Below are 26,967 nucleotides of genomic sequence, written 5' to 3'. Positions count from 1 at the left end.
CACTTATTTTATATTATAATATATATTTCATATATAATGTGCTCCCACTTTTTTGTACGCATTGTTTTGGTTTGCATAGTCGCTGTCTGTTCTTACGGAGCGTGGATATGCTGAACCTGAGCGTCCCTGATCAGAGTCTGTGTGCTGGCTTGCTGTGAGCGTTCACCCGCGCGTGTGGCCTTGGTTTTAGTCCAAAGCCTTCCTACTGTCGGTTCATGCGACAGTTTGGACTAACTGCAGGCTTCGTTTGGCCCTAGATTAACCATATTCATAGGCTTCGCTTGCAAACACGCCCCCTCCCCCCCTCCCGCTGTCTCTGTGGTTAAACAGCGTTATCTCTTTTTAACCCCTGCCATCGTCCGCTGCGCTCTCTCGCCTTTATTCTCAGAACAGTAGACCGGGGGGAACTTTTAACTCTTTTAACTCTATTTTACCGGCTTGCGTGTGAGTGAGTGTGCTTCTCTTCGGTTCACCGGCCAGATGGAGGACTATCATAAACCGGACCAGCAGACGGTGCAGGCGCTCAGGAACATCGCCACCCGACTCCGGATCAACTCCATCAAGGCGACAACTGCAGCGGGCAGCGGGTAAGATAGTTAAACGGAGCAGGAGACGCGTGACAGCAGAAAACGTGGTTTTATGCACGTCGTTTTTATCCGTTTAAATATCGATGAGTGATTTCTTTCATTTATGAGGACCTGCTTCAGGGAAGCGCATCGTAATTACAGATGAACTGGTCGGAGAACACAGTAACGTCTGTTTTAACGTGTAAAATAGTCAAACTGTGTATTTAAAATATTGTAGATGCACCATATAAAAATCTGTCTCTGTGTGTGACGTGCCTAAACTTTTTTAAGCATTTCAGTTGTTTACCTGTGCGTATAGTTAGTTTTATACCAGAGTCTGTGCGCAATTTACGCAAAAGCAAGGGCAAGTTCATGTACATACGTATACACACATGCTGCGAGCAATATCCTGACCGAAAATATAGTCTTAATGTATTTAATTATATGTTGTGCCCCTTCAAAATAATAAAACATGTTTATTATTTTAGTCGTTTGGATCGAGCTTGCTGCAGGTGCACTGGTGTTCCACTCCTCTTGTCCTCCGAGATCACTTACGCAACACACACATACAACTCACGCCGGACAGTTGTTTTATGTGGCCATTGCTACGGCTCATGGGTCGATGTGTTGTGCGGCAGCAGAGCAGAGAGCCGCTCAGTGCGCAAACATGCTTCTGCAGCGCCTGCGTGACCCGACGGAAACGGTTAAGAGGCAAAAGCGAATAACAACGTCCAGAGTGCACTTTCTAAGTCGCGATGACAAATATGTTGTCATGATAGAAAATACAATGACCTGGAAAATAAATCGGACTTTTCATTATTGGTGACATTTTTTTTTTTTAATTTTATCGAGAAATAAATAAATTGTTTCTTTTCTTTTGTTCTCGGTTCTTGTTGTTCTTCAATGATTTGCTTCCAACATGAAGCTCCTCTCTTTCTAGTGGAGATGCTTCCAAATCCATCCATCACTTTTGGTTCGAATTCCCTTTTTAGCTTAAAGACATCAAACACTTACAGACTTTTTTTTTATATAACGTGTGCTGCACCAATCACTCACCCTTTTCCTTGTTCTTTTTTCTTTCTTTCTTTTTTTAATTATCTCATTACATTTTTCATTCCAGGGTATTTAAAAAAGAAGCTTTAGTGAGGTATTTTTGGCATGGCGCTTGGAAAATGACGTTGAGAATAACATACAAGAAATACAATCTTCTGACTTATTTTGTGTTAAATGGTCATGATTTTAACAGTGAGTTACACATTGAATGGTTTGTACTATGTGCGCTCAGAGGACTGAAGGAGCAGTGTAGGAGCTATTGTATATGTGCTTACTGTTGTGTGACCTTGATGATAGTGTGGCCTTACATAACTCCCCAAATACTGATGGTCTGGCTTTAATTAACCCACTGAATGTGCACTGATGGGATGAACCGGACAGTTAAACTCAATTTCTAATGTCATTTTGCCTCTGCACCTATTTTGTTGCAGTCACCCCACATCATGCAGCAGCGTGGCAGAGATCATGTCCGTGCTTTTCTTTCATTCCATGAAATACCGACCCGAAGACCCACGTAACCCCAACAATGACCGGTTTGTCCTCTCTAAGGTAATGCGCACACATCCATAATGGTTGTAGACGTTTTCAAAAGCATCAACACACAGAGGGAGGTTGAACTGAGTCAAATAATATGCATGTGCTCTAGTGTATATATATGATTTTGATATAGCATGTGTCTAAATAACTCACTCATATAAGGCTCTACCATATATATTACAATGCTACAAAATTAGTGCAGTCATCTGTGTTCCCTCTGTTCAGTTATCTGATCAATGAGCTCTGAAAACTTTGTCTCCTCAGGGTCACGCAGCCCCGGTGCTGTATGCTGTGTGGGCAGAGACGGGCTACCTGAAGGAGAATGAGCTTCTCAACCTCCGCAAGGTCGACTCAATCCTGGAGGGACACCCTGTGCCGGTGAGGCAACATTGAAACCTGCAAGAAGTTTAAGGCTTTGAGAGTCACTACCATGAATCAGGAATATTTTAAAACCTTTATGCTGCCTTTCATGGTTTCCTTTCATGCTTTCTTTGGAGTTGAGAGAGAAGTATTTGTCGTGTTTTCACACTGAAGTTGATACGTCTCACACTGCACTAAACACACACGAACAGAGTGAGATATATTGAAAAGTTAAGTAAAATCTTATATATGCTATGCTTTCCGACTTTTCTGTTAAATACTGCATAGTTTATGGACAAGTGTTTGTGAATAAGAACATTACAGTATCCTTGCTGCACACGAGACGTGGACACGCTTCCACAGATAACAGCAAAGCATCTGTAGGCAGAGACAGCGAGACAACGCTGCGCCTGTGTGACAGAGATGCTTTGTCGTCTGCTGCAAACATCAGTGACACTTTGTCCACATAAACCCAGAAATTGGCGCAGTGTAAGATCCAGACCATAGCTGCTGTTCCAACAGTTTCACTGCTGCAGCTTTTATGATCCATTTAGAAATGAAAAACAATCCATCTGCTGTTGCTTGCTTAGCTCGAGCTGGAGTGAGTAATGTGCATCTTTTTTATGTGTGCGTGGATGCAGAAGCAGCAGTTTGTGGATGTGGCCACGGGATCTCTTGGTCAGGGGCTGGGAGCCGCGTGTGGAATGGCTTACACTGGAAAATACTTTGACAAGGCCAGGTAACACAAACAAAGTCACACTCATGTGTATAAACACAATCATTTTGGTGGAGGGCGTGCACATTTCTGCAGAAGTGCAGCAGCCCAGTTTGCATCTGCACACATTAAGATGGACTGTATGAAATTATGCATGACATAATGTACGCTGCAGCGAGCTGCACAGACATGTGACATTTCTGCCTGGAGCTTGGGAATAAAACGCTCTCTGACAGGCTTGGTCTGTGCTGACATTTAGGCAGTCACTTAGAGCTTATGAGAGGCGACCTTCATCCTGTTTTACCTTCACATCAGGATTAATGGTGCTGGATGAAATCAGTGGCAGTGAGCTCAGAGTTGAATGCGTATAAAAAGTTTTATGTTTGTTAAAACAGTGTACTATTTTTTTTTTTTCAATTTCTTTCAACATTATTCTTCACAATTCAAATGTAGTTTCATCTCAGTGTTTTGACAGCAATGCAGCTCCTACTCAGCTGAATTTCAGCTGATTGAACTCGCTCCATGTTTGTCTCCTTTGTTCTTGCGTGGTCTGGAAAATACCCGGCCGTTTCTGTCTGACAATAGATGTTTAGAGCCGTGTAGCCTGTAGCATGCTGGATTCACGTTTTCAAAAATTGTTATGATTTTCTATTTCTTTTTTTTACGCATCCGAGCTGAAACCTGACTTTCAGGATGATATTTGGTACATTTGATTGCGAGCCGAGCAGAATGTGATTGCTTGAAAGGCAGCTTTGTTTTTTTTCTGCTGTTTTTCAGGGAGTGCTGCACTTGCACTCTGTGTTGGCTGTCCTTCATATCTCTCTCACTCTCTTTGCATTCTATGTGCACTCAATTATTTCTGCTCTAATAATCACACACGCAAAAACACAGTTCTCCCTCATCTCCCTGCCTCACCCATTTCTCTCACCACCTCTTAAAAAAATGATGAAATCTTATATTGTGCTGCTATCTACCTGGGCTCCACTGTGCATTCAGACAATAATAATGCATGGACCATGCGTGTTTGCATGGTGCATGCAGTAACAACACACGTAACAACAACTACTGGCTGCCGGCTGCATCACTGGTTTCATAATATGATGTGAGCCCAGAACCTTTGAATAGCAACTGCATCAATGCCACTTGTGGATACTCTCACACAATAACCTGCAGGATCAAGTAAGGAAAGCATGTGTGTGAGAGGTATCACCTTGTCTAAGTCTGTTATTCACACCTACAAACACTGGATGAAGGAAGGTGTAACACACACACCTTCTAAGGGAGTCCAACTACAGGAGTAAAGGGATTACTCCTGTAGTTGGACCAGTTATATTACTTGAAGACTACTGTGAACACGAGCGGATATGTCTGTCTTAGAATATGTTTCGATGATCACCACCTGGAGCTTTTATCACTGAGTTTTACATTTTTGACCCCCTGTTTGAGGACTCTTGAGGCTGTTTGTTTTGGGTCATTGTCATATTTCAGCGTTAGTTTGGAAATGCAGACCACCTCCCTGATATTGTGTAATTCACAACAATCTATCTCGTGTTAACTCAGAAATAAACGTACAGACAGTTGATTACATAATTTCAAGGAAAGATGCACTACAGAATAGTATGTGATTCGGTTATGTTCAAAGATTTTTTAACATTTCATCAAGGTTAATAAACAGCTTTTTGCTCTTTCTTTCTTTGTATTACTGTAGAGTCTTTACCTTACAATAAGGACACACCTTGAACTAACTGTTGTTGTGTTTGAATTTGAATACTATCCGTTTATACGCTTAATTGGTTTTTCCGTTGTCCTTTCCCTTCAATCTAAAGTCTCTACCTCTTTTCTCTCCAGTCCCACCTCTGTGGAATTCCCCTCTCTTTCCTTTCTTTGTGTGTCGTGTGGTTTTTTTTGGGTTTTTTCCTCTGTGGTCGGAGTTGGAATGCGTGGTGTAATTCGCCGTGTCTCGGCCTATCTTCCAGTTTTAATGAGAACGTGTCTATTTGACTGGAAAGCTGTCAGGAGTTGTTACGCCACAGAAGCAGCTACTGAGGATGATCAGAGCGTGGTGGGGATAAGGATTGGGGGAGGGATCTGTTTTTGTCTGTCTGTGTGTTTAGGTGTCATGGTCAGCTGTGACATCATGCCACCATAGGGGGGCATCAGATGATGGGAGGACGTGAAAGGACAGGAAAATGGAGCTGATATGAAAAATAACTAATTTCTCTTTCCCCGGTCTCTGTTTGTAGCTATCGGGTGTTCTGCCTGTTGGGTGACGGCGAGCTGTCAGAAGGCTCGGTGTGGGAGGCCATGGCCTTCGCCTCGTACTACCAGCTAGACAACTTGGTAGCCATCTTGGACATTAACCGACTGGGTCAGAGTGACCCGACTCCCCTGCAGCACCATGTGGAGAAATACCAGCGGCGCTGCGAGTCCTTTGGGTGAGCCAGGGGGGAAGTCAAAAACTATCTGAGTGGGTTATTTAGTGCATCAGTAGCTGCTTAAGGAGTCATTCCAAGAACCGTTAATCAAACTCAGCTTCAGTCATTTATTTATAAAATAAAGTGCACTTGTTCTTTAATTAATATGTAAGATTTGCTGCTCAAAATTAGTTTTTTATATTTTGACTCGAGCATAAGCACATGTAATGTTTGACTTGTCTGTTTCCCCAGCTGGCACGCCATCATAGTAGATGGCCACAGTGTGGAGGAGTTGTGTAAGGTGCTGAGTCAACCACGCCACCAGCCACTTGCCATTATCGCCAAGACCATCAAGGGCAAGGGCATCCCAGGTATAGCAACTATGCAGACAGTGGTTTAGAGTGCTCAAATATCAGTATTTTGTACTCTAATGAGCACCAGTTTCCTCTTCCTACTGAATAAATAAAGGTTGTTTAATCATTCCTTAAAGCATGCAGATAAATTGTTAAGTTTTACTGCAAGGTTTAACATTTAAGATGTTTTTAAAAAGTGCTCTAAAATCCTTTTTTTTAAAAGACTGGGTAAAATGTGGCATCTGACTGGGAATATTAGATCTGTCTGAAGTTTTCTGAACTGCCCCAAGCACCCACTGTGAGTGCACAGAGGCCTTAACCCCCCATAATCCAGGTAGCGCTTCGGTGCTTTAGCTGCTGCAGCTCCATAATCCCTCAGAATGTGTAGGATACACTCCCCACAACAGCCCATTGTACTTGTGTTGTGATAAGCTAAGTTGGAGTGTGTGCGACCGACCGCATGTGTTTGTTGGGGAGAAAGAGACGGTTGTTATAAGAGGGTCTTTGTGTACAGAAGAGTGGACCAGAAATCTTCAGTGTTGTTGCAACCCTGTGGCCTCTTGGCCTTAACCCTTGACCTCTGCTACAGGCTGATGTGACCCACTGGTGTGGAACATTGTTATGAGTGTGACAGCATGTGCACCTGCATGAATGTGGAGGGCATACGCTTGCAAGACGTGGACAAATTGGTTCCGTTAAAGAAAGAAAACTGAACAATGGTCACTTAAATAACTTGAAACTGACAAAAGTAACAATAAATAGAAATGTACTGAAAATTAACACATTTAAAAGGTCAAGGTACGTCAGTGTCAGGTAGCACCGTTCTTCGCTGTTTGAGCTAAAGTGGTTTTAATGAAAGTTGACCGAGGAGGACACCACCGCTGAAAACAAATCATTTGTAATTTGTCAAAATGTGTATTGATGAGTCATGAAATTTCAAGACTATGGCGGCATGAGCCAAATGTGCTGCCCAGCATCAGGAAGCTTATGGATTCTCTGACAGGATAATGAACCAAATCACTCAGCCGAAAAGACCCAGTGTTCTGAAGTGACCCAAAACCTGCTGAACATCTGTTGAAGATGCAATGCAATGCAAAGCGATGCAATTTTTGTGAGTCTTTAAGACTTCAACACTGTGTTTTTCCCTAAATAAATAAATTGCATTTTTATGTTGGGTTCACGCATGATTAGCCCAGTGCTGACCTATCCGGGGTGTACCCTACCTTGAGGGTCTTGTGACAAGAAGAAGAAGATGGATAGATCAAAATATTTAAATGTTAAACTTTGATTAGGTGTTTGAAAGATCACTTGCTTCTGTTGGTCAAAAGAATAGATGCTCAGCGGATACTTAGGCGCGTCTGTGTCTTTCAGCGGCTGAGGATAAAATGGGCTGGCATGGTAAACCCCTGCCCAAGGACATGGCAGAGAGCGTGATCAAGGAGCTGCAGAACCGTATCATCAGCTGCAACAAGCGCCTCTATCCTGCTCCCCCCAATGAGGACACATCCCCTGTTAGCCTCCGCAACATCCGCATGCCGAGTGCACCCAGCTACAAACCTGGAGATAAGGTAGGATCAGTGGTAGCAGACAATCCACCCTCACTTGTCTTTAAAAGTCATTTTTACCTGTTCATAACATTAGATCAAAGAAGTAAATAAAATCTTTTTGCTATTTTTTTTAAATAAAAACTTGAGCCGAGCGTACTTTATTGAATCTGTTTTCTCCCCGTGTGATCAGATCGCTACAAGGAAGGCGTACGGCATAGCTCTGGCCAAGCTGGGGCGTTACAACGAGCGTGTGGTGGTTCTGGATGGAGACACCAAGAACTCCACCTTCTCTGAGCTCTTTAAAAATGAACACCCCAACCGTTACGTGGAATGCTACATTGCAGAGCAAAACATGGTGAGGATGGTTCACAGCAAGAGAGCTGGAGAAAGTTTCACAGGTGAAGCTAAAGTGTGAAGAAGTATGAGAAGGCCAGCACGTTACTAAAACAAAATAGACTTAAGATTCAAACGCTGATGTATAGAGTGGTAAAAGATGTCCATCAGCACCTGACTGAAGCTATAACATGCACGCAAAGTGTTTTGTATAAGGTTTTTCCACTTATCTTTTATTTTCCATTGGGGCACAGTTTGCTTACTAGATGTTTTTGATGTGTCGCTGTCCTTCGAGGAGCCTTAACGTCAAACGTCCAATGTTTACTGTTCCTGATCATTATCAACCATTTCTTGGATCCTTCCAGGAAACAATTTTCACCAGTTTTCTTAATGAAGAAATGCATCATTGTAATGCAACGTAATATTCAGTATACTCTGTAGCACCTTCACAAAGGTGATGACCTATCCTGCATCTATGCTAGCAGCTCTGTGAGGCTCTGCTTTATTCACACTAATTACAAAGTGTATTGGAAACTGTAACTATATAGTGCTCGACTTCTTTAAAGCAAAAACAAAACAAAACATAGATATAAAATATGCTGAACTGCATTACTTTCTTAACGCCTCTCATCTCTCCTGCAGGTGAGCGTGGCGATTGGTTGTGCTGTACGAGACCGTAACGTGGTGTTCGCCAGCACCTTCGCCACCTTCTTTACCCGCGCTTATGACCAGCTCCGCATGGCCGCCATCTCCGAGAGCAACATCAACCTCTGTGGCTCCCACTGCGGTGTCTCCATCGGTCAGTTACCATCTTCCCTTTTGTGTTATGTCTTCACCGTTGTGAAGAGTGCACAGCGTTTGGTTTATTATCATTTCACACCCCAAAGTCAATACTGAAAGGACAGATTCCACTGAGCAAACCAGTCACAGCCGCTTTGATTCTGGACCTGTGGAAAGAAGTCGCTGTTTCTCTCATTCCATATTTTTCTCAAGTTTAGTTTGGGACACTTTTGATTTTGGATCGAATCCACCCACTGAATCATCATTGGACTTGTAGTGGTGAAAAATATGAAGTTACTGTTTTTGCATGTTGCTCCTGTTCCAGTATTGCGGCACTGGTTTGAAGCTCTCTTCCTTTTTTAATTGGTTTTGAACCCCATAAATACTAAACCTTTGCTTCCATATTCCTCTGTGTTATTGTGTTGTTCACATTCTCTCCTGGTATCAGCACTCCTCCTGTCCTTCCTCTCTGTCTCTGCGTCATGGAGGTGATGACAGAGCAGACTGAATCTCTGTCACCTCTTCCTCCCCCTCCTCTTTCTTCTTCTCCTCCTCCTCTTCAGGTACACTGCATGTCCACCTTTGCAGACTGAATGACATTGTCTGTTTCTTGTTGCTGAGGTGTGTGTTTGTGCATATTTAGGTGAGGATGGACCCTCTCAGATGGGTCTGGAGGATCTGGCCATGTTCAGAGCCATTCCTGCAGCTACTGTCTTCTACCCAAGTGACGGTGTTTCCACTGAGAAAGCTGTGGAGCTTTCCGCCAACACAAAGGTACTCATAATGATTTTTGATAACGGGAAAAGAAAGAAAAATATTAAGTACTTAAGATTATGTATGTTAAAAGCAGCGATTCATTTTGATGCTTTCTGATTTGTTCTAGGGTTTGTGTTTTATCCGGACAAGCCGCCCAGAGAACAACATCATTTACAACTGCAACGAAGACTTCCATGTCGGACAGGCTAAGGTTTGTTGCTGCATTTTAATCAAAATGTTGCTCTATGCTCTAAATAAAATCTGTTTATTGTTCTAATTTTGCTGATCTGCTTAGACTCTGTGCACATTTTCTTCTGGAGTAGAAACAAACAAAGACAAATGTAGAGTTTCCCTTCGCACACAGGTTGTATATAAAACCAATGATGATTATGTGACTGTGGTTGGAGCGGGAGTGACCCTCCATGAGGCTCTGGCTGCTGCTGAAATGCTGAAGAAAGGTATGAAGAAATAAGAAAAAAAAAGATAAAGCTGACCTGTGACATAAAACAGTGCAAAAACTATTTTGCTTCATTGCTTCTTTTTGTAATTACATTTTTAAAGACACTGTTTCATATTCAACTTCCTCTTTTGCCGTTCAGAGAGAATAAACATTCGTGTGATCGATCCATTCACCATCAAACCCCTGGACTCCAAGACCATCATCGACAACGCCAGAGCCACCAGAGGACGCATTATCACAGTGGAGGACCACTACTATGAAGGTGAGGAGTCTGCACAGCGCCCCCAAGTGAAAATGAACAAATGCTGTATATAAAAGATGGCCAGAAGCTCTGTGTTGAAAATAAAAAGCAAGCGCAATAAACCTGGTCTATTAGCCAGCAGGGGGCACCATCTCTGTTTGGGAAAATGATGCTAAGGAGTCTGCTAAGAAGAAAAATGACTGCTGCTTACTTCATTTAGGACCACAGTAAATGTTTTCATGATCGGTTTGTTGTCTGAACTACTGGTTCAGTGTATTTTTAATGCAGCTTGAGATTCATTTTGTTTTGTTTTTTGGGGGGTGGGTTCCGTTTAAAGTCAAATAGACAATAAAGTGGGTATCATATAGGGTGTGGGCTCCTGGTGTCTGGCATGTTTCTCAGCCAGGTCTGCCTCACACTCACCCGGGGATGCTCAGGATGTCTTCTGAACATCTCCAGGTGAGGTGTTATAGGCATGCTCTACTGAGAGGGGACACCGGGACACAGAGACATCACACCTCTTGCTCGCCTTCCCCACAGAAGAGATGGAGGAAGAAAACGCTTGTCAGTGGAAGGTCTGGCAACACTGCCTGGGCTGCTGGCTGGCTGCTTGGATGGAAACGGCAAACATGTCAAAGTCAAGGATTAAAAAATGAATGGGTATCATCAGAGTTGTTACATCAATCTATTAAAGACGGTCTACAGAAATTAATTTCAAGAAAAAAACAACAACAAAATAATTTAGGGGCAGGACTCTCTCTCTGTATACTCTCTAATGGTTTCCTGACCTCTCTACTGTCCTGTCAATAAAGGCTAAAAGCCAAAACTAAATACATTAAAACAAAAAAAACACAACTTAATCCAAGAAGTTGTATATTTCCTTCTACACAAAATTGGAAAAAAAGAAATTTGTAATTTTAAACGAGTATCTGAATTTAAAATTAGTTTGCAAGGTGTTGCAATAAAACTTATATATGTAGAATATTTTATTATTATATCTATAATATATATATTTTTTGACCGTTTTATATTCCTGTTTGGTCAAAGTCACATTAGTCTGGCAGCAGCAGGAGAGATTTAAGTAACAGGCATACGAGGGATTGTTATGCAGCTGCTTGCGTGTCTGCGCTGCTTGTGTATCAACTCATGAATAAAAAAGCCCTGAGCAGCAAAGGACAGACGTCTGTGTACAGACGGAGAAGCTCTTAGGTGGAGAGAGAAGAAGGGACTGAGGAAGGGAGGAAAAAGAAGTATGGGATACGGAACGTCGCAGAGAACTAAGGTGCATGTTGTAGCGGTAAAGAGAGAGGCGTACGCTAAGGAAAAGGTAAAACAGATATTTTTAAAAATGTTTGTTGGGGGGAGGGAGGGAGGACAGAGGGTGGAAGTGGAAGAGCCTGTCAGGATTTCTTAATTTCATCTCTGGCCTTTGGGCTCTCAGTGACCTACATACAGTACCAGCATGACAAAAAAAACAAAAACAAGCATCCAATTTTTGCTTTTTCCTTTGTCTCCTCTCAGCCACTGTGTGTGTTTCTGTGAGCCTAAATTTAGCGGTTTGTTTTTCCTTCTTTGAGAGAACTTCTGTCTGTGAAAGAGACAACACTGATTTGATTGCACACACTTTAAAGTTCAGATATATATAATAGGTTGTATGCAACTGGAAATCTTAAAGATTGTGGCCTGTCCAGGTAGGCCAGAGATGTTTTAGTTCAATAAAGTGCGATGACTTTTTCCGTCAGGTACCTCTTAATGGCCAGCATAAAAAAGGAAGTAACTGCATGTATTACTTACACACCTGACTATATTCAGCCTTCAGATCGCATTCCTAAAGGGGATGAACGTGTGACAGGAGAGGAGTGAGAAAACAGAGGGAGGGTGGCGCCAGTCCTGTCAGCACACATTACATCTCTGCTGAGCGTAATCGCCCATGGAGGTGTAGATAGATTAAATATGACAGAAGGGTGAAAGACACTCGGAAAGATGCCGAGCAACTTAGAAACTTGATATTTGAACGAACTACCCGTTAATCGATAGTCTTGTCTGCTCTGTATTCTGATTCCTCAGGTGGTCTAGGTGAAGCAGTGTGTTCGGCGGTGGTGAATGAGACCGGCTTCACCGTCCACCGCCTGGCAGTCTCCCAAGTGCCCCGGAGCGGTAAGCCCCACGAGCTACTCCGAATCTTTGGCATAGACCGTGACGGCATCGCTCAAGCGGTCCGTAAGATGCTCAGCAACTCAGCCAACGCCAAGTAGGAAGGCTGCAGGAGTGACAGCAGCGGGAACAACATGGTAACTGACTCCGTGGTTAACCGGTTACCTCCACGGAGGCACCAAACAAACAAAGTAAACCAACATGGGGGGAGGGATAGCACGACTGGCCCACTCACGCTCTCCTCCTCATAAACCAATTGGAGGCATTCGTTTAAAGCAAAACAAAAAAAAAGAAGGTAACATGATTTCTCTCTGTCATCAATGTTGTCTGACACCCCCGCCCCAGAATTTTACCCTATCACTTTGTGAGTTCAGTAAAGACACTTCCTACCCCTTAAACTCACCCATCCCCACACCTCCACCCTCTAGTTCCTTCCTACCTCTCAGAGAAAGTTCTGGTGCTGCTGTAGTGTCTCAGTGAAAGCAGTGAACGTGGTTTGGAGTGACGTCAAGTCTTTATCGTTTTTTCTGTGGAACCCCCTCTCACTTGGGCTCAGCGATATGAGCGTCTGCACCCAGTACAACTTTGTAAAGTCCCACCCGACATGAGCAAAGCAGGGTGTGGAGAAACTCTGGTTTGGTCTGTTTTGAGCACTGACTGTTTTTAACCTGTTTTGACTTGGATAGGACTGTTTCACATCAATAAAGGGATGGTTACTTCACGGTACTTGTGTCTGAGGTCTTTCTTGAGGGTTTCGGTGATGGCACGAAGCAAGCATCACAAGCATCTTTTAAGTTTGAAGTCAAAATCCTTCTGTTTTCTTATCTGCAAGTGGCAAATTCAATCACGCAGTGAAGTATTTCAAGCCAACTAGTGTGACCAATAAATGCAGAAATATCAGGTTAATAAATGGAATAGAGTCAATTATTTCAGATGGATTGATGTCGTTAAGCAGGATTTTGTGTCCATCTGTCTGAACTCTCACTGTCTGATTCAGTTTCCCAAATTGCCCTGCAATGATGCTTTGTATTAAACATAATATGAGGAAAAAAACAGGGTCTCAGTATTGGTCTTACTCCTGTCCTGTCTAAATTTGTTCTTCTTTTGCTTCTCTTTCCCCTCTTCCTGTTAAAAAGGAGTTCTTCCTTCCCACTGTCACCAAGTGCCTTCTCATATGGGATCAGGAATTGCTGGGTCTTTCTGAGACTGTTGTGATTTACTGTTTTATTAACGTGAATTACCATCACTGTCATACTTTAATACAAGAAAACCATCATTAATTTTATTAGCAATAGCCCTGCTGTTACTGCTATGAAAATGTATTTTCTGTTTAAGTTTGTATGTGCGTTAATTTGCTGAATAGTGGTCACTGTGGCCTCAAGCAATCAAATAATTGCTTTAAACTAAATCTTTCAATTATGAAGCAGTCAAATTAAAGTGTTCTGGTGACTGGCTGTAGGATCACACAAGCACACAGCTACTGTGTATCATCTATATTTAATGTGTGTGAATAATTTAACAGCCCATTGAAAGATTTAAGCTGGCTGGCTTATATACGTACAAGGTGACAGATTAAAGGAAAAATGTGGTGTTTCCCCAGAACAGCTTTGGGTTGATTCTACAAGACTACTGGAGTGATGGAGCACCAGCGTCATCTAATGTGACGTGAGGATATGTGTCGCATGTTTTTATGCTTCTTAAAGCATTAGATAAGCCATTTGCCCTATGGATGAGGGTGAAGAGACCGCTCCTATTGTGGGGTTGTTGATTTGTGGTGAGTTTTTCCTCTAAGTGGACCTAAACCATGGCAGAAAAATGCAGCCCACAGCATAAAGGAACTATCAGAGTGCGGCTGTCAAACATTTGGGTTTTTTTTGTTGCATGAGATATTGTTAGATGCATATATATTATATAGAAGTATGTTTGTTATAAACTTAATTCAGATTTACTCATAACTGCAATAAAGTCATTAAACTATGAAATTTAGATTGTAAGAAAGATTAAGCAGCAGCTGAGCATTAAGACTGGATGACACGCAGACAACAAAGATTTAATTTAGCCTTCTTGAAAAAAACATCTCAAAATCTGAACATGACCATGTCCACACTTCTTGCTTACATCATATTTAAAATGAGTTTTCAAAAGTTTTTTCTTTGAATTCTGAAAATTCAAAGTTCAAAAACACACAAAAATATATAATATACATTCTTTCTGTATTATTCAAATAATTACTGAGTTTAAGTGATTTCCAACACACTGCCTATTTATACCGACACTTTATTGTATCCTAACCTATAGATTCAAAATTAAAATGCCTGAAGAAGACATCTGTGATCACAGTGTAATATTAATCGAGTACATAAATAAGTGTTATTTTGGATAAAGAGTTCTTGAACCCACAAACACTGAATGCAAGTTTTGCTTTGGTGTTAACAAGACAATAAGATCCTCCCCGTCCTCGTACCTGACTTCAATCCTACACTGAATTTCAGGACCTCATCACCTTTGGCCTCCTATAGCGCCGCACGACTCTGTCTGGTGTTTGAGATGGACAGAGTGTGTCACCTGGGGGTGTGTGAGGGAGCAAAGTGAAATGCACTGACAGACTGCGTGCGTGCAAGTACAGTATGTGGCTGTATGTTTACACTCTCCACACACTGTAGGTGCTGTGGCTGCACACAGGCTGGCTGTTTCTCTCTGGAACGCTGTCGTACTGTTGACCACAGGCGGTCGCCTCCTGTCACATTAGATTGCTGCTTCTTGAGCACTTTCAAAACACACATGCGAAATACATGCAAAATAAAATTCAGTCATGCAGCGCACACACAGATTATTCACAGGCATTTTACAATAATTATGCCCTAACTCTTCAAACACCACAAACGCAAAATTTCATCATCCTTCATACAAAAGCAGCACACTCTGTCTTTTTTTCCTTATTTTTATTGCTTCACATTGACATTCGTGAACATGATAGACATCCGAAAGAAAAAAAGGTCATTTAGTAAGAAGAGAAATAAAAAAGAAAAAAAGAAAACATAAAATAACATTATCGCACTCCCGTATTCGTCTTCCCTGTCATTAGTCTTTCCAGGTACATGACAAAAGCATCGTTCAAAATATTTTGAAAAAAGAAAATGTGCATACATACACACGTAAGCATAATTCCCCATACATTTCTGATGAAAATCGGGAGTCGTATGAATTTTGTTGACAAGAAATAACAGAGTTATCCATCACCTGGTTACTTCTTCCACTGCTAAATTTGCAATAAGTATTTATCTTTTATTATAAAGTCCAAATGATAGAGCTCCTTGATTAATTACATGCTTTTGTCTTAAATTCATTTATTACAACAGTGCTCCAGGCTACTCTACATCCTTACACATCACTGAACACCACACCCTGTGAGTAAATAGAATATGTTACATACATTCATATATTTTGGTCCTATGTTCATTGCAAGATGCAACTTTAGCTTTATTTTAATTTACTAAAGCTAATGGAAAAATACATTTATTTTAAGGAGATACAAAAAGAGAAATTTCTCTGAATGTTTAAGGCTTAAGGACACACTTGACACTTGAATGTATAACTGAGTATCTCAGTACGACTGCATTCAAGGAGAAGCTTCTTAAAACACATCAGTGGTTTAGGCATATAAAATGGGGAAATTATTCCAAATAAAGGGGTTCTTAGGTTGCTTTTTGGGGGGTGGAGGGTTTTAAAAGTCAAAGAAAAAATTCATTAAAAACACCAAAAAATATTGCTTTTTTTCTCTTTTCCATGTGCTGTGGGAGATCTTTCTATTCCCTCTTATTTCCTCCTCCTCCTCCTCTGCAGCGATCTGTCACATCCAGTTAGTCAGTCCCCCCTCCCTCCTTAGTTCCTGTACTCGTCCCCACAGTCCCCGATGATCGCCATGAGGTCCCTGGAGTGTTGTGTCACTGCTTCGATGGCGGAGAGATCTTCAGCCGTCAGCTGCAGGTCAGAGCTGCAGCTTCGCAGGCTGTCACTGATGTGCTGCCCCGCCCCTGCGACGCCTAGCCGGCAACCCACAATGACTCCACCCACTGCAGGCCGGTCCAGCACGTAACGCATCGCCACGCTGGCTATTGAGGAGTCACGTCTCTTAGCTACCGTCTCCAAGGTGTCGAGGAGATCTTGGAAAAGACTCCAGCCACCCCAAGTGTTGATCATGTTCTTGTACTTGGAAAGGGAGGCGGTGTAGAGCTCCGCCCTAGATATAGGCTCCACCTTTCCGAGATAGCGTTCAGAGAGCAGACCGCCAGCTGCACCAAGAAAAAATGGATGTAAGTGAAATGGAGGGGGGTGGATGAAGGAGTTAAAAGTGTCAGGGTGGAGAGAGGGGAGAAGAGGGAGGACAGATGGGGCGGAAGGATGGAGATAAGTAAGAAACGGTAGGGAAAACATGAAGGGAGGGGAGAAGTGATGGAGGAAAAGAGGTGTACATGGAGACCATAGTGGTTAGGAGGAGGATGGGATGCAGAGGGGGGAAAGTTAGCAGAAAATAGAAGGTGGGAGGGGAAAAAATGAAAGCAAGGGACAGAGAAAGAGGATGTGTCCTCATGTCATCTGACTCCATCTCAGAAACCCACCATTTTACAGTCCCACACAACAATATTAATGCACAACTCGCACGACTAAAGATGAAGTAACGTCTACTGAAGAGAGACTGAAGTCGAATATTGCTAATGTAAGATGACTGCATGCAAATAAAGGAGTTATATCTCACCGAGCGTGCCGTAAGTGAGGAGCTTAATGTTGTTGGCCACACAGAACTGCTCCATCCTGGCTGCAGGTCGCTGGTCAATCACCGAGTACTGAACCTGCACAGACGGCCACATTAAACACAAAGAGAAGAGGAAGACTATCCTAAATGTGAAGAAGCAGTGTTCTCACACGTAGAGGGATGTGTTACCTGCAGAGATGGGCAGTAACGCGTTACAAGTAACGCGTTACTGTAATCCGATTACTTTTTTCAAGTAACGAGTAAAGTAAGGGATTACTATTGCAAAAACGGTAATTAGATTACCGTTACTTTCACGTAGGAACGCTGCGTTACTGCGTTACTAAAACCGTGATTTTTTTGCGAGAATGTCTCATGACAGTAACAGCTGTGTGCAGATCAACAATGGATATATATCGAGTGCGGGAGCGAGTATGAGCTTGCAGTGTTTAAAGCGTGGAAGTACTGACCTTACTTTAAGTTTGATTCCATAAAAAGTGACAAAAACATTAGCGTCCGTTGTGCGTGGGAAGAAAACTTCTTTTTACAGCGAAAAAAAACCCTAAACTTCCAAGCAAGCACCGAGTGCGCTATGACATAATGGGAAACTCACAGAGAAACTCGCGGATTCTTTCACTGACCGCTGCGGCACACCTGCACCAGGGTAAACCTCCGCCTACCCTGCTCCTGCTTTACAGGTGAAAATAGAGCAAAAGGGCCGCTGAGTCTTTGACTTTATTTTTTTTCTGCTGTGTTTTACTTGCATCTATTTGAAAGAGTGAGTGTAAACACACACAAAAAAACCCAATTATTTTATGTGCTGGAATGTGCAGAAAATAGGTTTAAATATTAAACAAATTTCTTCCAGTCAGAGAATGTTGCATATAATTAAATTTTTGCTTGATGCATAAAGTTAAAAGATTAAAACTAATAAAACAAGTTTTAAAAAAGGAGACTTTTCCATTTGATTACATTTTGTATGATGGATTATGTAGAAAAAGTAGAATTGGGCTGAAAGATCTATCGCTTTATCACCTATTCAGGTTGTAAATCGTGTTTTTAAAAAGTAACTAAGTAACTAAGTAATTAATTACTTTTGAAAATAAGTAATCAGTAAAGTAACGGGATTACTTTTGGGGGGAAGTAATCAGTAATTAGTTACTGATTACTTTTTTCAAGTAACTTGACCAACACTGGTTACCTGGTTGCTAGAAATGCGGATGCCTTTGCTGGTGATCTCTTCCAACCTCTGTGTGTCAAAGTTAGTGAGGGCGAGCTCACCTGAGGAAAAAATAGTCAGTCTTAACTTGTGTGTCTGGAAACCAGCACACCTCTGGTACTGTAGTCAAGATTTAATGCAATGCAATAACGACACACATTAGTCAAGATTTGTTGTTAAGAGTCAAAACCAAATCTGTGTGTATGTGTTTTTCTATCTATATCAAAGTGCACGCTGATATTAAACCATGATTAGCCACCAAAAGAGTCTAATTCTTGTGTTTATATACATTTATGTTGTTCTCCTCAGAGTTTCCCAGAGTGCAAAGCAATTTTTTGTCATTCATTTTTGTCACTCATAAAAACTTATGAGTTTATATTATAATCATATGTTGTCCGTTCATTTATAAATTGTGCATTTAGTAGTACAGCGCACATACGTATGACTCCTTCCTGCTGCAGGTCAGAGAGATGACCCAGTGCCTCCAGATATCTCTTGTCCCCATAGTCCCACCAGTGAAACTGAACACAGTCCAGGGTGTCCACCTGCATTTGAGTCATGGACCGCTGCAACGCCTTCTCCACCACCTGCAAGAACAGAGAGAGTTCAGCTGATTTCTTCTCCCAGAAACATCAAAAAATGTCAAAGCTGAGTGCTGGATTTTATGGACTGATACTAGAATCAAACCTAACTGTATCTATTTCAAGCCATTCGTATAGATAAAGACAGAAAAGAAATACTGGCGAGGTTATGATTTGATTCTTAATAAAGACATGCACTGCTCTCTAGTGGATAAAACCGGTCTCACTGTTAAAAGCACAGCAGACTGAGCATTGCTGAGTGGCTCACCTTGCGCTCCATCAGTCCAGGTCTTGGTACATATTTAGTCAAACCCTGCAGAGCCGGGCTGAGACTCCCAGAGGATTTGGACTTCAGCTAAAGATCAAACAAAGATAAAAGTTGAAAAAGCACCAGTGACTGAGCGGGGTTACATTTTACAGCTAGACTGAACACACTAATTCTGAATTAAGGGTGGAAGAGTTAAATAGTATATGTGGATGGGTTTTCTTTGTATGGAGTTTCCGGTCATCTGCACATTATTCCAGGTGAACAGCTAACAAAGGCTGATGCCATCAGACTGCCACAACACATCAGCTGATATTGCATCAACTGACCTGAGTGCACGCACTGGTGAGTGTGGGAGTGTCTTAAAGTGCACGCCAAGTATCTGCACCTCTGTGAATAACCAATGCTAAAAAAAAATCAGCACTTTCTGCTGTGACACAAAACTTTTCCCACGTGCGGGACTATTAAAGGTTTATTTTATCTCTTATCTTTAAATTCTGATGTAATTGTGTTTTCCTACAAAATACTTGACAAGGTCCTGTCAAGATCTCCCAAGGCAAGGTCGTTATCTACTGTCAAATAACTCATTCTCAGCATATGACAGAAAATTACACAGGTTTCTGTCTCTAAATCAGGAACCCTGCTCTACCCTTTCTGCTCTCTGTAGTTCATCTTTTCCTTGTTAATATCACACATACAAACACGCTGCGGTACATCACTCCAACTGCAACCGTGTAAACATCAGATTTTAAACATCACAGTAGTAAGAGTCCCCCATCCCTCCTCACTCAAGTTTAACTTACCAGTATTGATATCTTCCAGCACACTGAATAAAGCTGGCAAATGGTTGGCAAAACTGAGGTTTCTTCAAATTAAAATGGCTTTTTTCTTCCCATTGTTGTCAAGCGGTTGCTCATAAGGGATTGTGTAATTGCTGGGGTTTCTTTCTGATATTGTAGGGTGTTTATTATACTGTATGGTCTTCCCCTCACCCCCAAAAAATTGGTGCCTCTCCCCAAGTCTGGTTCTGTCTGCAGTTTCTTCCGGTTCAAAGGGAGATTTCCTTCACACTCTCACCAAGTGCTCCCTCATACGGGGTCATTTTATTCTTGGGGTTTCTTTCTAATATTTTAGAGCCTTTACCTTACAATATAAAGTGGTTTGAAGTAACTGCTGTGGTGATTTGGCGATGTGTAAGTAATACTGAATTCAGTATATACACACTTACCTGGCTGTTAAACTGTCCAAAGATTTCCTCTGCAGGCCCGTAAATGTCTGCCATGTCGAATGTGGTTAAACCAGCATCTACATACTCCTGCATGGCCTCAACTACAGACATGAAAGGAAAGAGCAAAGCAGAGAAAAGGAGGAAAGTAGCGCAGATAAGGCGACGCGTGGTGGAGCTTAGAGAAGTAGTGTGAATCATTTCTAGTGTATCAATCCAGCTTTAATTATCATCCTTAGTTTGCCCAGATACGTTTTAGCTATTATTGTTTATTTATCCCAGAACAATTAAAATAGACCAACAGTACAACTCTACATGAGGGCTTCATTTATTGTAGGATTATTGTATTAAACTGCACTATAACTGTACCTAATAAAGTCACTAATGAATGAAGCATACGAAAATAAAATAAAAATCAAGACACCTAGCTATTTTTTAAGTTATAGCTACCCGGGGTTTACTGTTCACCTGCCCTGACTTTATCCACCGCTCCGTGCGCCCCGGACACCTGCCACATCCCGTTCAGGACCCGGCAGATCTCCAAACCTCCGGACAGTGTCACTTTGGGTACCGAGGACATTCTGCTGTCAGGGCCGGGGGAGAAGCTGCTGGAGGCGGCCTGCCGTCTTACTTTTTCCCCAGTTGTAAATAAAAGAAAAAGGACAACTTTAATAAGTGTCCTTGCTGGGAGCGGTGTCGTGCATTAACCGGTACTAATACATTCGTGTTACTCCGTGTACGCCAAAAGACCTGCTGGACTCAAAGCCGGCACGCAGCACTGCAGGTCACCGCTTATTAGTGATGTTCGATTCGTGAACGAATCGTTCAATACTCGAGAATCACTTTACTGACTCGTGAATCATGATTCACAAGCCCAACTGACTCACTGACTCATCCCTGTTGCTTTTAGCAAACTAATTCCATTAGTAGAAATATATCTAGCTTATAATTAAAATTGTGGGGGGAAAAAACAACAGCCAGTTTCGTAACAAAAGCATTTCTGCTCTGAACTGGAAGAAAAAACCCTGAGTAGAAGCTCACATCAAGAAAATAGCTCCTCGGTTCAGAGTAGCATCGCGCTGCTAACATGCTAACAACACATTTGAGCTACTCACCCCCTCCCTTCCTGTGCTGAATCGTAAGCATAAGCGAATCACTCAGGACTCGCTCACCCCCTCCCTCCTGTGCTGAATCAAAGAGCGAACGAATCACTCAGGACTCACTAACCCCCTCCCTCCTGTGCTGAATCAAAGAGCGAACGAATCACTCAGGACTCACTAACCCCCTCCCTCCTGTGCTGAATCATAGAGCGAGCGAACGAATCACTCACTCACTCACCCCCTCCCTCCTGTGCTGAATCATTGAGCGAGCGAACGAATCACTCACTCACTCACCCCCTCCCTCCTGTGCTGAATCATTGAGCGAGCGAACGAATCACTCACTCACTCACCCCCTCCCTCCTGTGCTGAATCATAGAGCGAGCGAACGAATCACTCACTCACCCCCTCCCTCCTGACTCACAGCTTCTTCTTCTTCTTGGTTGGCAACCAATGTTAAGGCGCATTACCGCCCCCTGGCTCACAGCGCAGTGGACATTTAGATGAGAAAATATATATTTGACACACTTAAGGAAAATACTAATAAAATACAAATAAACAAAATAAATGTTTATTAAGCAATTTTGATAGGAAATTGCTTAATTTTAGAAATGTTTTTGCTCTTTTTTTTCTCTATAAAATAGTTGTTGGTTTTTTTTTTTTTGAATCATTCATCTTAGCAGTGGGATTTACATGAAAAGGGAAACAAATTAAGTTTGAGTGAAAATGTAAAATTTTTGCACTCTCTGGTCAACTGACTCAGTGAATCAAATGACTCAAAAAATCCGATTCACTTTGGTGAGTGACTCATTAACACTCAATTCAGTAAAAAGAATCAAATTTACCATCACTACCGCTTATCGCCGTGAATTTGAAACATTTATCAGTTACAAAAGAGTTTGGTAACAGTTACAAAACAGACCACCGTTTCCACCAATAGCTGACGCTGTTTTACCGGAAATAAAAATCACTCTACAGGCAAGCTGGCTGCTGATTGTTGCCCCCTGCTGGAGGGAACTAAAATACCTGAAAACATATCTCGAAAACAAGCAACACCAATAACACACAGATGTGACGCCGTAAAAATAAAAAGTATCTTTACTTTTCAGTTACATCTCAATTAGAAATCAACAGCACTGTTCATCCAGACGAACTGTGCAGCAGTCCAATTTTAAATTTCACTCTGCAGTTTCTGCCCCCTTCTTTTTTTTCTTCCTCTTCCTCCTCTTCTTATTGTTGGGTTTGCTGCCAGTCTGTCCTCCTACAGGTGGTCTGTCCTCTGTCTCTGAAGCTTCAGAGTCTTCTTCTGAAGCTGCAGGTCTCTTCTCAGAGGAAGGCAGATTGCGTGGTTTCACCTCTGGGCCGCTGTGACGGAGTAAAGAGCAAGAGTCAACCTACTCATCTAAAAACACTACAGGAAACTTCCGCAGTACTACTGCTGAGAGAAACATTAAAATAATAAGTTGCATAGCTACTTTGATCAGGTAATCGTGTTTTATCCCAAAACAAAGATTTGAACAGATCTAGACAGTGTTACAGTAGAATTAACCTAAAAGAAAAAAAATTACTGACAAGTTCAATGTTTTTATGAGCAGACAGGGAACAAATACAGAAAGTCAAATATAATAGACACAACTAAAAACCATTTAGCTAAACACACTGTTAGCTAACCACACAGATGTGTGCGCAGACCTGCATGGCCATAACTCAATGTAACAGCTGGTGTTAAGGTTATTTTTGTAAGTTTACATGACACTCAAGTATTCACCTCATCTGAACAGCCAGTTCCTGCTTTGTATTTCCAGGCTCGCTGTGTTTCTCCAGCAGGGCCACGAAGAAGCCGTGCGTGAGGGTCTTGGCGGTGCTGGCACGCAGACACTGTGGGAGGGGCTCCAGGCCTCGCTCAGGCCACTCAGCCAACAGAGGAACCAGTCTGGACGGGGAGACACGAAAGGATTTGAATAACACTTCTAACAACCAGTTTGGCATAAATAACATATCTCAGGGAGGAAAACCCCAACACTGAACACCTGAACGTTTGTTGCATTTTTTTTAACATGTTTTGAGTTTGTAAAAGCTACCTCAGCCTGCATCTCTACACTTACAAACAAAACCGTAACACCCCCCATTACATATGTATTATGGATATTTGAAATTATTTCACTGTCACTAACTGCACTTTGTCACAGTCCTCATTTAATGAAAATCTTAAATCTTGTGCCGTCAGTGTCATTGCATAGTCCTGAAAATGGTCTCACACACCTGTAATGTCCAATTTTATTGACAACACTACAATGCAGTACTGCTACTATAACATGCATGTGTGTCAAGGTGGAGAGATCACAGAAAAATAAAAAAAAATCTCCAGGTTTCATCGTCTAGACAGCTAAATAAGAATAGAATGCTTTAAAATGATAAATAAACAGTCTGAATGTCTTCAGGCTGTTGCTACCTGAAGCCGGGGTTCTGCTGCAGACAGGCAGCTACCACTTCCTCATTCTCCTGTTTGTGGATGGAGCAGGTGGAGTAGACCAGGCGCTTCAGGCTGGGAAACCTGAGAGCGTGGTTAAGGCAGCGCAGCTGGAAGGAGGCCAAAGAGGCCAGACGAGCCTGCTCCTTCTCCTGGTCAGCAGAGGTGTTGTCCTGGAGGCACACCATACCTGAACCCCGTCACACACAGATTACAATGCTTTTTTGGTTGTTGTTGGGTTTTTTTACTATAATTAAGCTGTTTGTTTCTTTATTTGCACACTGGGACTCTGATTCTTGCTTATACTTGTGAAACGCAGCTAAGTTTTGCAGTATCTGCTTAGGGGGAAACATGAACTTGAGAGAGGAAGGATGGATCCGTGATGCCTAAACGGGTTTCTATTCCAGTTTCTACTCTGCACACCCACATCTGTGACTAACGTTTGTTACATAAACAACAAATTCAATGTTTAAAAATGAAATAAATATGATACATTTTGCATTCAAAGTAAACTAAAGTGTCATAAATTGAAGATACATATGCACAGATGTTATAAAGAACCCTACTGCAGTCATACAAACGCAGGGATAACTGGTCACTCTACCTGAACCACTGCAGGAGGGATCGAGCAGGATGTGCTCAACATCCTTATACTGCGGGTTGTCGGGGTCCACCTTCAGGAAGTCCTGGTTGGCCAGCTGCTGACAGGTGACCCCTGCACGGAGCAGGAGAGTTGACATGGTGGCCAAGCGCTTTCCATCCAAATCAAAAGCAAACAGCCTGCCCTTGTTCTTCATGATGGCTGCCAGCTGGCTGGTTTTGTTGCCGGGTGCGGCACAGGCATCAATGATGTGGCTACCAGGTGGAGGACTAAGGAGATGAGCGGGGAGGCAGCTGGCTTTGTCCTGCAGAACTATGTGGCCTGCTTTGTATAGGAAGTGGTCATGGAAGTCAGTTTTAGGAGAGAAGACCAGCAGCTCTGGCAGGTGCAGGTCACTCAAAAAGTATCTGTCTTTCAGGGATAAGTCTTCCAGCCTGGAAGCCTTCCCCAGGTAGGAGAAGCCATCCCTCTTCAGGTAGTCCACAACATCCTCCACAGTGGTCTTCAGAGTGTTCACACGTACATATCTGGGCAACTGGTCTCCAGCGGGGTGCTTGACACTGCAAGGAAGCAGGTCTTCATTCCTGCTTACCTTCTGCTTCACCTTCATGCGAGCCAACTCCGCCTGCAGTCTGGAGCGATGCTTCATCATCATGGCCTTCCAGGATCCGCCACACTTCAGCCCCTGGCCTATCAACAGGTCGTAGACGAGCACCTTAGCCAGGGGCATCTTTAGCTTGGTATGCCTGAGTAGCTTGGTGGACTCGATGATCTCCTGCAGGACGGAGGAAAACTTCTGGGTCTCACAAACCAGAGCGAACAGCTGCTTGATGTTCTTGAATTGACTGTCGTAAACCAGAGTTTTCAAAGCCCCCTGTTTACCCTCGACCTTCTCCATGATCTCTGCTGCTTTCAGGTACAGAGCCATGGCGAAAGAGGGTTTTTTTTTCCTACTGCGCTCAAACACTCCTTTTCTTTCTTTAGTTCTGGGCAGGAAACAACGAGCGAGTTTATTTGAGCTCTGTAAACGCAGCTTCTTCTATACTTTTCCTCCGTGCACACGTGAGAGGAGAGGTCATGACACCGGAAGTACTCGTTGACGCACTGTTTTTCTTTTGACGTAAGTAGTAGTAACTGGTGCCGGATCAAAGACAGTAGAAAACGTCTCTATCGCCCTCTGGTGCCTGGCTCCAATACAAACAAGTTGTCCTCAAATGTTCTTCTCTCCTTGAGATGCTTTAACAGCGTGGCTTGTCATGAATCGCAAGACTTAAGTTGCAGAAAGAAGATCACGAGGTAATTTAATGACATAAATCACTGATGCAGATTTAAAACACTTTTGAACTGAAACATCGCAAACGTGGAAACTATTTTGATAATGCAGTTATATTTTTACTAAATAAGTTGACATGGATTTTATGGAGGCTGTGTGTGCTTTCCAACAGCAAATATCAATGCATGTTCTGAAGAACATATTTATTGATATGAATAGTAGCAATTGACAGGATTCATTTCATTCTAAACATGGCATAAACAGGATAGTTGCAACTTCAATGATGTCACAGACTATAAATCTATTCTGGATTTGGGATACATGATGATGCTCTGTACTGAGTCTGCACAATAAAGTGCACAATAACCATTTTGGTTTTTGTCTGGGGATATGGAGTGGAAGTGTGATTTTCCACTATCTTTATTGAATAATACCATATTTTTAATGATAATGATTTGGTCAACTGGCTCCATGTGATTAAAAGACTGTAAAAAAAAATGCTGAGCATGTTTCTCTTTCTGCTAATAACTTGTTCTTTACTTTAAAAACTTTAGATCAATGTGATTCAGCCTTTTCCTCAAGATTGATAACTAAAGTGTCCCAACTTACCTGAGCCTGAACTCACAGATGGTCTGATACCTAGTCTAAAAAGGAGATGGACAATATGGGTTTATCAAAGCACACTTCAAAAGCAAAGCAATTGTAATTGTACAGGGGTGCACTCCTGCTCGTGACATGGATAACTTGCACAGCTGTGGAGGCACTATCAATGTTGAATGATATTTGCAAGTTTTCTCGTGTTGTATTCCCTGACATCCACAGTGAAGACATCGTGGACAGCGGAGAATCTCCCGGTGGTGGAGCAGACTGGGACAGAGTTCCACTGATGAAAAAGAGAGTCACGATGGATATTATAAAAATTAAATAAAAAAAGATTCACACCAAAAGATTTGTGATCTACACAATCCAAGCTGATCAACGATGAGCTCAGTATTTTCATTTAATATATTTTTCATCTGCTTGAATGTTTCCTGGTTCACACAGTGCTCAACCTGCTAGATTTTTGTTTGTTATTAATTTATTTTAAATGTCTAATCTTATCTTTGAATCAAACATTCATACATATATACACTATGTTCATTATAATAAGATACATATATACTGTCAGACACCACTCTGACATTCCATTCATGCTCAGCTGAATATTAAAATGGAAA

The 26,967-nt window shown here is 42.2% G+C and overlaps 3 protein-coding genes across 4 annotated transcripts; 1 reads left to right on the top strand and 2 right to left on the bottom strand.

Moving 5' to 3' along the window:
- The first annotated feature begins 128 nt into the window (after positions 1-128).
- LOC146364047 (transketolase-like) lies at positions 129-12,995 on the top strand. The gene is made up of 14 exons (XM_084917714.1): positions 129-587; positions 2,051-2,168; positions 2,421-2,534; positions 3,158-3,255; positions 5,475-5,666; positions 5,898-6,016; positions 7,370-7,566; positions 7,736-7,900; positions 8,521-8,677; positions 9,302-9,432; positions 9,542-9,625; positions 9,779-9,872; positions 10,014-10,136; positions 12,183-12,995. The coding sequence occupies exons 1-14, from the start codon at positions 481-483 to the stop codon at positions 12,368-12,370; spliced, it is 1,887 nt and encodes a 628-aa protein (XP_084773840.1). The 5' UTR covers positions 129-480; the 3' UTR covers positions 12,371-12,995.
- Positions 12,996-15,194: 2,199 nt separating this feature from the next.
- Positions 15,195-21,099, bottom strand: LOC146364046 (uncharacterized). Of its 2 annotated transcripts, none has more exons than XM_084917674.1 (7): positions 20,778-21,099; positions 20,313-20,413; positions 19,088-19,174; positions 18,678-18,825; positions 18,221-18,300; positions 17,026-17,119; positions 15,195-16,561 (listed from the first exon to the last, which is right to left on the bottom strand). In XM_084917674.1, the coding sequence occupies exons 1-7, from the start codon at positions 20,887-20,889 to the stop codon at positions 16,152-16,154; spliced, it is 1,032 nt and encodes a 343-aa protein (XP_084773800.1). In that variant the 5' UTR covers positions 20,890-21,099; the 3' UTR covers positions 15,195-16,151. The 2 variants fall into 2 exon arrangements, with proteins under 2 accessions (XP_084773800.1, XP_084773801.1); XM_084917675.1 differs by having other exon boundaries at positions 20,760-20,843.
- A 1,387-nt stretch (positions 21,100-22,486) lies between these two features.
- On the bottom strand, positions 22,487-25,595 carry nsun5 (NOP2/Sun RNA methyltransferase 5). Its single transcript, XM_084917673.1, has 4 exons — positions 24,481-25,595; positions 23,859-24,066; positions 23,175-23,339; positions 22,487-22,771 (listed from the first exon to the last, which is right to left on the bottom strand). The coding sequence occupies exons 1-4, from the start codon at positions 25,403-25,405 to the stop codon at positions 22,585-22,587; spliced, it is 1,485 nt and encodes a 494-aa protein (XP_084773799.1). The 5' UTR covers positions 25,406-25,595; the 3' UTR covers positions 22,487-22,584.
- Between the last annotated feature and the right edge of the window lie 1,372 nt (positions 25,596-26,967).

Source organism: Perissodus microlepis, chromosome 20 (assembly GCF_051167445.1).
Source record: "Perissodus microlepis isolate ML-2025 ecotype Zambia chromosome 20, ASM5116744v1, whole genome shotgun sequence".
Classification (NCBI taxonomy): Eukaryota; Metazoa; Chordata; class Actinopteri; order Cichliformes; family Cichlidae; genus Perissodus; species Perissodus microlepis.
The sequence above is the reverse complement of the archived record's forward strand: the minus strand, read 5'-3'. Positions and strand labels throughout refer to the sequence as shown.